The sequence below is a fragment of the Aythya ferina genome (genome assembly GCF_964211825.1).
Source record: "Aythya ferina genome assembly, chromosome: 1".
Classification (NCBI taxonomy): domain Eukaryota; kingdom Metazoa; phylum Chordata; class Aves; order Anseriformes; family Anatidae; genus Aythya; species Aythya ferina.
This window is the reverse complement of record NC_140296.1, coordinates 164,912,933-164,925,147: the sequence shown is the minus strand read 5'-3', so window position 1 is coordinate 164,925,147 and position 12,215 is coordinate 164,912,933. Positions and strand designations below refer to the sequence as shown.

Sequence of the window (12,215 nt, the reverse complement as noted above, 5' to 3'; positions counted from 1 at the left end):
TTGCTCAGTACAGGTTATTATGAGTATAGAAGCAAACATGACATAAATCATAAAGTAAACTATCTGTGTTCCTGCCTACTACACAAGTAATTGTCTCACCCAGACTTCTAGTCAGGGTTATGGTATTGATGGGGGTAGGGAGGGAGGGAGGGGGTATGAGCTGTATCCTGCACACTTCCTCTTCATTCACTCTCTGCTCTTTTGAACTCAGCCAAAGTTTTTGTTCTCTCCACTCACATATTTGTATTTGCTGCCCAGAAACAGTCTGCTGAGCTCTGTAGGGGTCAAATCAAAGTATGAAAGCTAAAAACACTTGTTGTGAAGTCTCTGTCAGGATCTACTACCACTCACTCCTTCCCCCGCCTGTTCCCCCTCCAATACCTTCTGTGTGCACTTTCAGATTTGAGTCTTGCTGCAATTTGACCTCAAGTGGATTGCTCACCATTTCTTTTTTAAATCAACATTTGATTTTATTTTCCTGAATAGTAGTCAATGGTCCCTTGACAGTATACTGGTTGTGCACAGATCACAGTGTAGTGAGACTGCTAGAATTGCCCTTCCAAAAACTTGTAATGTTCCCAGATGACTAAGCACTACTGTGAATGGTAGTGAAGCCCTTTCCTTTGGAAACACATGGCAGGACAAACTCTGTTATGCAAAGAATGGTCCTCTTAAAACAAAAGTGCTTTAAATTTTCTATTCTTAAAGCTATTACACAACTTGTTTTTCTTTTAGCTAGTAACTAAAGAGGTGGCAAAGAAAAAGAAATGCTGAAGCTCTCTGGAATGTTCTATAAAACCTGAAATAGCACAGCTCAAAATTTCATGAGGAAGTGAGCTGAGAATCCCAGTAATTTCATCATCCAAAGCTGTCCTTAAACATATCCTAACACTGAGATAGAGTTACAAGGGTATTGTCGAATCACAGAAGCAGAGTAGTATGGAAAGGACCTCATGGGGCCACCTAAGTCATTCTCCTGCCTTCAGGTAGTGTCAGCAGTACCTATATTATTCGTGGCAGATTTTAAACTCACTTCCATTCATGGAAACTCTAAATGACCTTCCTAAGGCATCCATTCTAGTGCTTTCCCATTTTAATCATATTTATGAATATTTAAGTTGACTTTCCTTAAAACCAATTAATTTTTAACGAACCTTTAATTATGTGGAGAAGAAAACTCTAATCTGTGTATTCCTTTTAATTTCAGCTTTAGCTTCAAGTGAAGCAATCTCCAGATCATATTTGAGGAAAAAAACCCTCTGCTTCTACTTTTAACAGTTGCAGTGACAACTGCAGAAAGTGCTCCCCTCCAGAGCAACACCAGCAGTATATCATTTTTAAAAAGTTAATGCTGCCAAATAGTAGGAAAGTAGGAGACAGCAAAAAGTAGTTAGCCACATCTCTGGGTCACTTATTCATGATCTAGTTGGAATTGCAACTTTTTGCATTAAATGGTCTAACCTTGCCAGTTGTTTCAATTTCCCTGGTGTAGGCAAGTAACCTTCAGCACTGCTCTTTGTAAGCAGTATTTTGTTGATTCTGCCAACTCTGCAACAGCTAGCATAGCCCGACTTGCTCTCCTGTGCTTAGAACAGGGTGAGTGCTGCTCTGGACAGAGAAGCAGGCATGCCAGTCCAACTGTTTCTCTGGTACATGAGAATGATGGAGCAGCACAGAAAGAAGGGCAGCCTGGCTGTAGCCTCAGCAGCGTGCATAACACAAGGATGCTGTATAGTTAGGTGGGGCACTACCCTTGAAAGATACTTGGTTTTGCAGTTGCAGTTTGCAGGGAGGAGCATTTACACTACCTGTGCTCTTGCAGAGGAGCTGCTGCCTCACACCAACATCCTGTCTTTGAGGTAGAAGGAGGAGCCATAACTGTGAGCTTTGTGAGGTCTCCAGCGGTGCACAGAGGACACTTTTTGATCTGGGCAGCTTTTGCTGCTGGAAAAATTGTCCCTGGCTGGATGCAAGGCCAGTTGCCCTTGATGTGATTTGGGCATTGATCTATGTTGATATACTTAAGAATTTACTTTTTCATCTTAATAATTCTTTTATTTCAAAGGATGGCTGAACACAGAGGGAAATGTTATATTCCTGACAGTTGTCCATGCACCTGGAAAGACAGGGAATTTTTGTCAGGAGAAGTCATAGCTACACCTTGTTACACTTGGTGAGTGGCATGCATTTTACATATTTCCAAATCATCCCAGTCTAGTCACGCAATGAAACTGGCATAGCAAATGTGTTGAGTAAATTGAAAATCAAAAATGTATATGCTTGTTTATAGACAGTTGCAAGAAATATCTGTTATTAGGCTCAATAATAGTCTTGGAAGAATAGACAGACTTGGGTGAGTGCTTCTTCAGGTCTGAAAAGAAAGCAGTGGATAAGAAAGTTGAAAAGGCATCAAGAACAAATGTTTGGTTACACACATATCAGGTAATCTCTAGAGAAAAGACATCTGGTGTCTTGTGAATAGATTATCAGGAAAGAGAACCAGAGAGAAAAAAAGGAAAATTAAATGTCTAACTGGTAAATAGGCTGCACCTTGGAAATGGGACTGTTTGCAGTGTGAGTTTACCATTCAGCATGAGGGACTATAAAGGAAGTAAATGGGCAATAAAAATAGAAAGGAAATTAAAAACAAACAACAACAAAAAAACACATTAATACTGGAAAATGGGATAGTGCCCAGCATCTTTTCTGAAAAACCTGACTCATGTTGACACAAAACAATTTTTCATCCTTTATAATTTGCTAGCCAAAATAGCTGTCTTTACTTCAATATTCATTGAATTATCAAAATACCAAAAGTTTGGCCTATCCATTTTTAATTAGCTGAATGCATTATTGACAAGTTGATTGAGCTTATAAACTTGGACACGCACAACCAGAGGTTCTCATAATTTTTTGTACTGCTACTTTTGAACAAATTCAAGCATGTCTCTTAATATAGCTGGCAGGAAAGGTAATCCCTCAAAGTATAAGCATTTATTTCTTAAACTCATTCCATACTTGTATGATACCCTGAAATCTTACAGGCAGCTACTGAAGGTCCTTTGCACTGAATATGTGCCATTTATATCTTAGTAAATGTAACAAAATTTCTTAAGAAAAAATATAATATTGATGTTTTATGAATGAGCATGTTATGATATAGTGTTTTAGCTCTACTGGAGGCAGTGATAGAAAATATTTGCGTAAGTCATAGAATTTTTAAGATTTTGTATTAATTTCTTATGGATCCTTGTATCTGTGTGCTGATGGCCAAATACTCAACACTGTGTAGAAAAGAAAATGCTATGAGATGATACTGATTGTTGCTCTTCCTTACAGTGTTTGTCGGAGAGGGATATTCAATTGCACTAGTTACCCTTGTCCAGCTGTATGCACTATTTATGGTGATCGACATTATTATACCTTTGATGGACTGGAGTACGATTATGTCAGTGACTGCCAAGCTTACTTGCTAAAGGTAGGAAGATTGTTCATATATTTTCATGTGTCCAACTGAAAGTTTCCATGAGAGGGCAGATATTTGGATCATCAGAAGATGATAGAGAGAAACAAACATCAAGAAAACAGGTGTAAAACAGATGTGTCTAAAGGAAGATTCCATAAATGACATTTTGTGCTAATTCATTTGAAAATGGTACATGTAGCTATGTGGTCTAGAGAAGAACAGAAATCAAAGTTTTCTGTTCTACCTTAACCATGTTTTCATCACAATGAGGGAAGAATAATATTATAGAACTGGTCTACAGCTAGATACAATCTTTACATTTATTTAAAAATTATCTGTGAACTCTGCTTGGCAGAGGGTTAATGAGGACCTCAGAGGCTGCTTGGAATCTCTCAAATGTACTCTGCATCAGATCTGGAGTTTATGTAATAATATCAAGCATGATGATTTCATAATTGAATAATGAAATACTTCATTGACATTGTCTGGCAGCTACATGCTAATGTTCCTCATAGCACATATTTACAGTACATTGCTAGCCTTTTTTGTTTAAAAATACCATTACTGACATTTAGAAATATATTCTATTTCTAACAACACTATTGTTTATTATTGTTGCTATTATTAAGATTAAGAGTGTTTTCTGAGTTACAGTGATGTGTTTAGAAGAATATTCATTTTCTGTCAACCCTAAATGTTGAACTTTAAGAACAAGAATGGTTTCTCAACAAGGACTACTGAAAATAGTTTATCTCATGTACACTTTGGCAGAGTATTCACAGCTGCAAAATAAAATGTAATGGTCCCAGAATTTTTTTCTATAAGAATACCTCATTACAAACTCCTGGCATGTATCATATTGTCTCAAAACAGAGCTCTTGCTCTTAGAAGAATATGAGTATTTGCACAACCCTGCCTCCTTTAAGATGCAAAAAACAGAGATTACTTTAACTGTGAAACAATCTCGGCCATATGACAAGGCAGAAAAGTGGGTTGCTGTTTCTTATTTTATATGCCATCCAGCTAGAGAGATGTATAAGGCAAATCTTGGCTGCTTTTTCAAATTTTCATATGATACTTGAATGTTTTGCTTTTACAATCAAATGTCACCTGCCACTCTACTACATATGAAAACACCTATTTGGAAACAAACCATGGGGAGCATTTGGAGACCAAGAATAGCACTGGCAGTGACATCATTAAGGCACATGGCACCCTGCCAACAGTCTTTTCATCAGGTGAACACGGTAACTGGAGTGCCTATGTGTAGTTCTGTTTTTCAGACTTTTCAGATCTCACCTCCTCCCAACTTAGCTAATGTGAGAAAATATGGCCTAATTTGTTCATGATCTTTCATTTCTCTTTAGTATATGGAAAACTTGATCTATATTGAAGGAATGTTTTTCACAAATCAGGCACTACGTAATTGTGTCTAGAATAGATTATATATCTGTGGGCTCATTTTTAAATGTGAAAAGTTTGGAGAAGTTTTAGGGGAAAAAAAGAAACAAAAGATGGGATCATATGGCAGATATACAAGAACTTTGAAGGAACTAAAATATAGAATTGATGAACTATGTGATCTGTAATCCTGGAATCAGAGGAATGGAAGATTGTAGTATAACTAAATATTTTAAGAGGACTCCTCAGCTGAATTTGGCAGAAATAGACTAATACATCTGATTTCCATATGAAGGAAATTAATTGAAATCATAATAAAGAGAAATGACATGATATTGGGGAAGAACTGAACTCCTTTTTGTAAAAGAATGTCACACATCATGAATCTTCTGACTTATTCAGTGAAGACATATGGATAAGAATGATCAGGTCAATATGTGTATATCTTAGACATAAAGACATTTTGGAGACAGATTTCAACAAATATTTTTTATAGACTAGTCTCTAATAGGATGAGAATGAAGATTCTTTCAAACATAACTTAAAAGTTACAATGTAAAGGATTGGAATAAATGGCTTTTTTTACTTTTTTTTTTTTTCTTGTTCTCTGAATGGGAAGAACTTGGTGATATCCCATGAAGATTCTGAAACCTCTATTTAACATTTTCAGTAACAATTTTGAAAATGTTTTGCTGGGACTGAGCAAACAGAGTGCTGATCATATAGAAACAGTCTGAACAGCTGAAACAGGAATGGACCACCAAAAAGTTCAGAATATCTTACAGTAGAAAACACTGCAAGATAAAATGGAAGATAAAATTCTACAATGAAAAATACAGATCAGTGCACACTTAGAAAAAATAACTGTGACTGTGCTACCATGAAGATAGACTCTAAATTGCCTATTAATATGCAGGAATTAAATTTTATGTGACAAAAGTATAAGAAAGAGTTGTAATAGGTGTCTTACTAGCAGCAACCTGAGTGATAATACAAGGCATCATCCATTCTGCAATTTCACATATGCTTTTATTGCCATGTACATGGTTCCACTGCAGCTGTGTACCATGCAGTGATGTGGTTAAAGTACATTATATGAGCAGACATGTTTGCGTGATGAGGCTGCTCTTTCAAAACAGGCTTTGTTGTTCAAAGATCAGAGGATTCCATGCCTGTATTTTCATCATTGCCCTACTCTATATAATGACCATGTGCAGCATTGTTTTTTTATAGTAGTCTCACATTAATATAATGAGTCCCCTTGAGCATCTTTTTGCGTAGAATGTATGCTAGAGAGCCCTGTCTCTTACAGTCTGTTCTCCAGATCACAGAATCACAGAATCACAGAATCACAGAATTTCTAGGTTGAGATAAACAAGCCAGATGAAAGGTGGGAAAGAAGATGTAGTTGCCAATGTTTAAGTGCCTTGCCTAACATCCTGGCAGGCAGAGCTGTCTCCTAAACCATACTACCTGTCCCACAAACCAATATACCAGTATTTTTTAACTTAAAAATAAATTCAAGTATATGCACAGGTATTACAGAGAATCATAGATTTGATAGTTACTAGTGAAAAATTAATTGGTTTACTGGTAGTTTGGAGTGCTATTATAAAGTTGATTTTTAGGAATAGTGTGTAAAGGGCTCACCAAACACCTGAAACTGAAGTAGTTGATGTGGTCCTAATATTTTATATATATACAACACTGTAATAACTTTGTCCTTTTATTAATCTTTTTCCTGTTAGAACTAGACAATTTCATCTTTGCTATCTTAAATACTTTAAACAAGGGTACTATAGCAGTGCAATAAGGGAAACCATAACTACAATTAATTTGTCAGCACACTAATTCATCCCTGAGACAGAACCGGGTCTAAGAGTTATCACCTGGATCCCATGTCCCCAATTTCAGGATAACGCTCTGTTCCAACATGCTTTACAAACATACACCTTTTGATTTGGCTGTTAGACTCTATGAATCTAATATATTTGAACTATTCTTTAATTTGCCACTATATTGCACTCTACCGAACAAAGTAGTCATCCTTACTTTTTAATAAGGAACTCCTGTGCTCTGATGGGGGGAAAATCAAGTATTATCTTTCAGCCAATTATGAAACTTTAAACTTTGTTTTCAACAAGAGTATCATCTGTCAGATCTTTTTGTTTAAGGTGGCAGTAGGTGAATGAAAAAGCCCTTTATAATTAGTTCAGGAGATATATACATCAGTCAAATAATGACCAAAAAAAAAATTAATGCAATCAAGAAAATTAGGCCACTAATGTTTCATGACATGATAACAAGGAATTAGGAGTTACCATGCACACTGAGGTGTAAAGTTTCTGTATGAATAGCTGACATTCACAGAGAAGATATCAATATTTTTGCTTCTTAAAACCCGACTCAGTAATTTCAAAGGAAAAAAAGCAAACCCTAGGAGACCAATAAATTTCTCTTTTATCAGTATGGATCATGCAAATACTTCATTGATTTAGTTATTCCAACCAATTTCCTAATTAAAAATATGTAAATACCTTGTTTTATTACATTTTCCTTCTTGTCTTCTGTCTTCAGTGATGCTACATTCTTTCCCTAACAAAATGATCTTATTTTCTAGCAAACTTTTACTGAGCATTATTTGTGCTTGCTATTTATTTCTTCCAGTTGTGTTTCATAGAGTTTCTGCTTTTACAGTAATATTGCGGTCTTTCTATTATACACATTGGTCTTTTTCTTGCTTTGTGTTGGTTTCCAGTCCTGCATTTCAGTATATTCTTTATTGAGGCTTGTAGGGTCAGCATGTTTGTACTTCGGAGCCCCTCAGAATTGTTCTCTTCTGAGGAGCAGATTTATATTTTCTCTGATTTGGTGAAATCTGCAAGGGGAATTTAGAGGGACCATGGGTTTGGCCATGTTAGTCACTTTCTAAATCACTTTGATGCAACCATGAAGGCTCTTTTAAAGACAAAGTTGCCACTGGTTTTAATGTGTTGGAGGATTATGAAAACAACAAGCAGACATTTGATCAAATAATTGGCATGTTGTACCAATTAGAAGGTTCAAGAGTCACCACATGGGAGCCCATTTGTTGAGAAAGAAGTTCATTTAACAAAACATACGTGATCAACTAAGCCAGTATCCCAGTTTTCCAAATGATTGTCCTGTGTCCCTTGTGTTAGATAGTGGGTCTGCCCTCAGGAATACAGTAAGGAAGCTCCTTTTTTTACATATCCCTTCTTTTATAAATTGAGACAACTATGAAGCTCCTAGTTTATGCTCTCTTTATTAGAATGCTTAATACAGAAGTTGTTTGATGCAGTGATAATCTTTTACCTGTTACTTGCTGATATATGTGGTTACTAAATTTGTTAAATGATGACTGTATATAAACTGCAGCAACCACACACAAAGCAACCACTTTTCAATTATTCATTTGTCACATCTGAGGAGGCAGAAGTAGCCTTTATTCCACTTCCCCTTATTGAATATTTATGTATATATATTTTTTGTGTGGCTTTTGTTGACATTATTTGTGTCAGACAGTCTGTAGATCCATTAAATTAGCAAACCTATAGAATGTAGTAGTATCTTCATGATCTCTCTCATAGCCTGCTGGTAAAATTAACACATTCTGCTTGCTGTTGGTCACCCTATTGAGGATTACAGCTGCAGATTCAGTTAACCAACATCGTGAAATGAACTGTTCATAGTTAAGAAAATAATTTTCTTTTAACAGGCTGGGGGGTTTTAAATTGGAAACCTGACTCTAAAAGTTCTTTTATTCAGGGAATAAAATTGTAACATGGGATTGTAATCAGAACATCTTTATTTTTTTAATTAACCTATATAATCCTCAAAGCTACTTTCCATCAAAGGCTTTCATGAGTAAGTGATATACCAAAATATATCCACCTAAACCACTTTTCAAGTAATTTATATCAACAGTAACTGCATAGAAATAACAATGTGTTTCTTGACAATTTCTGTGCAAATTAGTGTCCAAAAAAGGACATTACTATTCAGGGAAAATATTATTTACTGTGAGTTGTTTGCCTTGCTCTAGTTGCAAAGAACACCAACAGTTTGCTTTTCATCAGTCCTACTATTTTAGAGGAAACCATTCTGGATGCCCCCTTTTTTTCTGGGTCTATGGAAATCCTGCAAAAGACAGTAGCCAGGTCCCCGTGGGAGACATTCCTTTCCATCCTACTCTTCAGCTGGGCAGCACAGAGCCCAGATAATGTTGGCTTGTTTGTGTTTTTCCATTTGTTTTATCCCTTCTGTGAGCAGAAGATTTGATTACACTTGGCAATGGATTTATGCTCTGGTTCCATTTTCTCCAGATCAATGATTTCAGACTCAATTACCTCTACATGCCTTTCTGTCTCCAACACCTGATTCTTCAGACCATTAAATTATGCAGTGAATGAATCACTTTTATTCTCCAACAAAGGAAAGATTTCTTTCAATTTGTGCAGATTAGCATGGAAGGTTTCCAGGAAAGGCTTGGGGAAAAGTTTCTTGCCATGAGTTTGGCTATTCGGAGGAGCATGGTATGACTCATAAGTTAGATCCTCTTTCTGTGGGCCTTGCCATGTAGTAACCACCCAGCTTGAAGAAAGTGACCTTTTCACCTTGGATTTCTGTTTATGTTCAGCATCCATCAGCTCTTTGGTCATACCAACTCTAAAATATTATCATCTGATAGTTGCCCGAAAAGTCAGATCACTGTAAGAATGGCTGTCTCAGTTGAGACACCTCTGGTGGGTAAAGCTTTGTGGACTGTTGCTGCCCACATTCTATTGTTAGAGCAGTAAAAGTTGAGGAAAAAATAGCACCATGTGCTGCTGTTTCAGGAAGCTCTATGGTACGTTGTCAGCAGTGCAATGGAAACCTGTTGCCATCTTTGAAGTAGGAGGTGCTCAGGCTTGTCACCCATAGATGCTGCTTAGCATTTTATGGCCTCTGATGCTTGCTGTTGTCAGTGAGAGATGTGACCTAAATTTATTTTGGTTTAGTTCAGGATATGAGTATTTTTGTTTCTGAATGTATGAATATAAGACTTAAGCCTATAGCAGTGTAAGTAAGCACATTTAACATTCCTTATATTAAAAATAAATAAATAAATAGTTTTCTTGCAATTTCCAGTTTTCTAGTTCCTGCCATAGTTTGCTAGAGGTCAGAAAGGCAAATTTATCACCACTATGTCCTGTCCTTTTCTGTTTTCTGTTCTATTATGTTTTATCATTGCAAATGAATAGTGATAAAATATTTACATTTATTGTGCACTTATTAATAAAACAATACAAGTACAATACAAATAAGTCTCATATAAATAGTTATGTAGATATGTAAAAATAACATCACCAACTGTGCTGCTGGTTTATATATCAGAACAGCTTATGCTGCAGACTGTGTCACTTGGAAACAAATATTTGAATGTTCCCAAATCCTCAATCTTCAGAATATCTAATTTTTAATTAGAAAAGGATTGCAGTAATCTGACCTGTGCAAAAGTAAGTCTGCCGGCATAAACATGCAAAGCTAAATAAGTGGAACAAAAGAAAATCTGTTTTAAAGGATCTTTTCTTAAACCTCTTTAGTGCATTTATCTTAAAATATTAAAAAGAAAAACCAAACCCATTCTAGCTATCTCTATTTGATTTCATCAATTTTTTAAAAATTCAAAAGTGCTGACTTAGAAGAAAAGGTTATGAAGTGTATCAAGTAAAATTTTCCCCATTACGTACTTTACATTATTAGCAGTAGAATTATGAAATTTATTTGGATTTAAAAATGTTACTGATAAAATGCAAGAACACCCAACAACTCTAGACTGCCATAAAATTACAACTAAATATCTCTATAATAAATAAAAACTGATATGATGATCTATTTTTTCTGTTGCTTGTATACATGTACACATACTTGTAATGATCTTTCTCAAGAGTTGTTGAGAGTTCATGTTGCCTGAGGTTTATAATTTTGGGAAGTCTCTTTTAAAGAAATAGAAAGGAGTTATCATGAATGCATTAGCAGACATCTGGAAGTAGTTTGAGAGTGAGTCAGTAGCTGGGATAATCTCTCTCCCTTTGAATTTTCTTCAGTGATTCTATTTAGTGTTGCTCTCCTGCATCTTTACTCAATTGTATGACAGTAACAGGAATGTGTCATATCGCACAGACTCATTGCAAGTTTCTTTGCCATATTTTAAGTGCAAATAATCACATAGTCTGCCACTGTAGAAGACACTGATGGAATTAAAATTTTTTTGTATGTATATGAGCAATTTATCTCTTTTAGGTTCATAGTTCCTAAGTGTGTTTTTGTATACTTATGTAGAAATAACATAAGTGGGAAAATAAATAATATTACTATTCCTTTTCTCTCTCCTGTGAGAGGACAACTTCTCTCTTTCCTATAATATTGTATCCAAAATCTCATGCAGATTTTCTCCTAAACTGAGACAGTGTGTATCAGTGCCATCTGCTGACTTTGAATAATATTGCTCCAATATTTGAATACCTATAGGGAAAACTGATGGTACAAATTTGTTCAGGATAAGCAGGTATTATGTAGTTATACAGAATGTATGTGTATCATTTTGGAACGGTATAGGAGAAATTATCATACAAGCAAAACAAAAAGAAGCCTTTCAATCAGAGATGCTTCTTGCTGTCATCTGTGAATGAATTTTGAATAACTAATGTATTTTTAAAGATTATCTGGATATGAACCACCCTAGAAAATGGTACAATAAACTAACAGAAAGATCATGTCAGGTGCCAAATCATATGGCTGGTCTCCAAAACCACTTTAATATTTATGCTGAAGTGCTCACTAAGCCTGGGATAAGATGCTTTACTCCCCCTTGCATCAAGCTTGCTGAAGCAATGTTTTTGAATGTTAAATTCATTCAGAAGGAATTCAGAACACTCTAAACGACTATCAGACTAATTCTGAGTTTCCTGAAAGCTTGTCTGAACAGAACTAATAGCATTTCTCTTAAAATATGCAGGAAAGAGAAATATATATATATATATATATATATATATATATACTTTTAAGAATAATTGTATTTTTTTTCATTGTTTTGGAGCTTTTGACATGTATTTGTGTTTGCAGCTATATATGAAAATCTCCAATGAGTCATGAAAACAAAAGGAAAATGGGGCTGATCTATCTCTGTCTAGTTTACAGTATGTCCCTAGATGCTTTTGTGGGCAACTTAGTTTGCAAGTTAGCATATTGTAGGAAACAAACAAACAACAACAACAACAACAAAAGAAGGCAGCATATCAATAAAATAAAATAAGTCTTCATACTGACAAATTAGAGAGATTTT

General features: G+C 35.5%; 1 protein-coding gene across 1 annotated transcript in view; it reads left to right on the top strand.

The window, feature by feature from the left end:
* OTOGL (otogelin like) overlaps nt 1-12,215 on the top strand; it is a gene marked incomplete at its 5' end in the record, with an annotated part of 93,788 nt that overhangs the window by 30,470 nt on the left and 51,103 nt on the right. Inside the window, 2 exon segments of the mRNA XM_084506096.1 lie at nt 2,066-2,173; nt 3,340-3,478. Coding sequence (XP_084362222.1) covers nt 2,066-2,173; nt 3,340-3,478 — 247 coding nt within the window.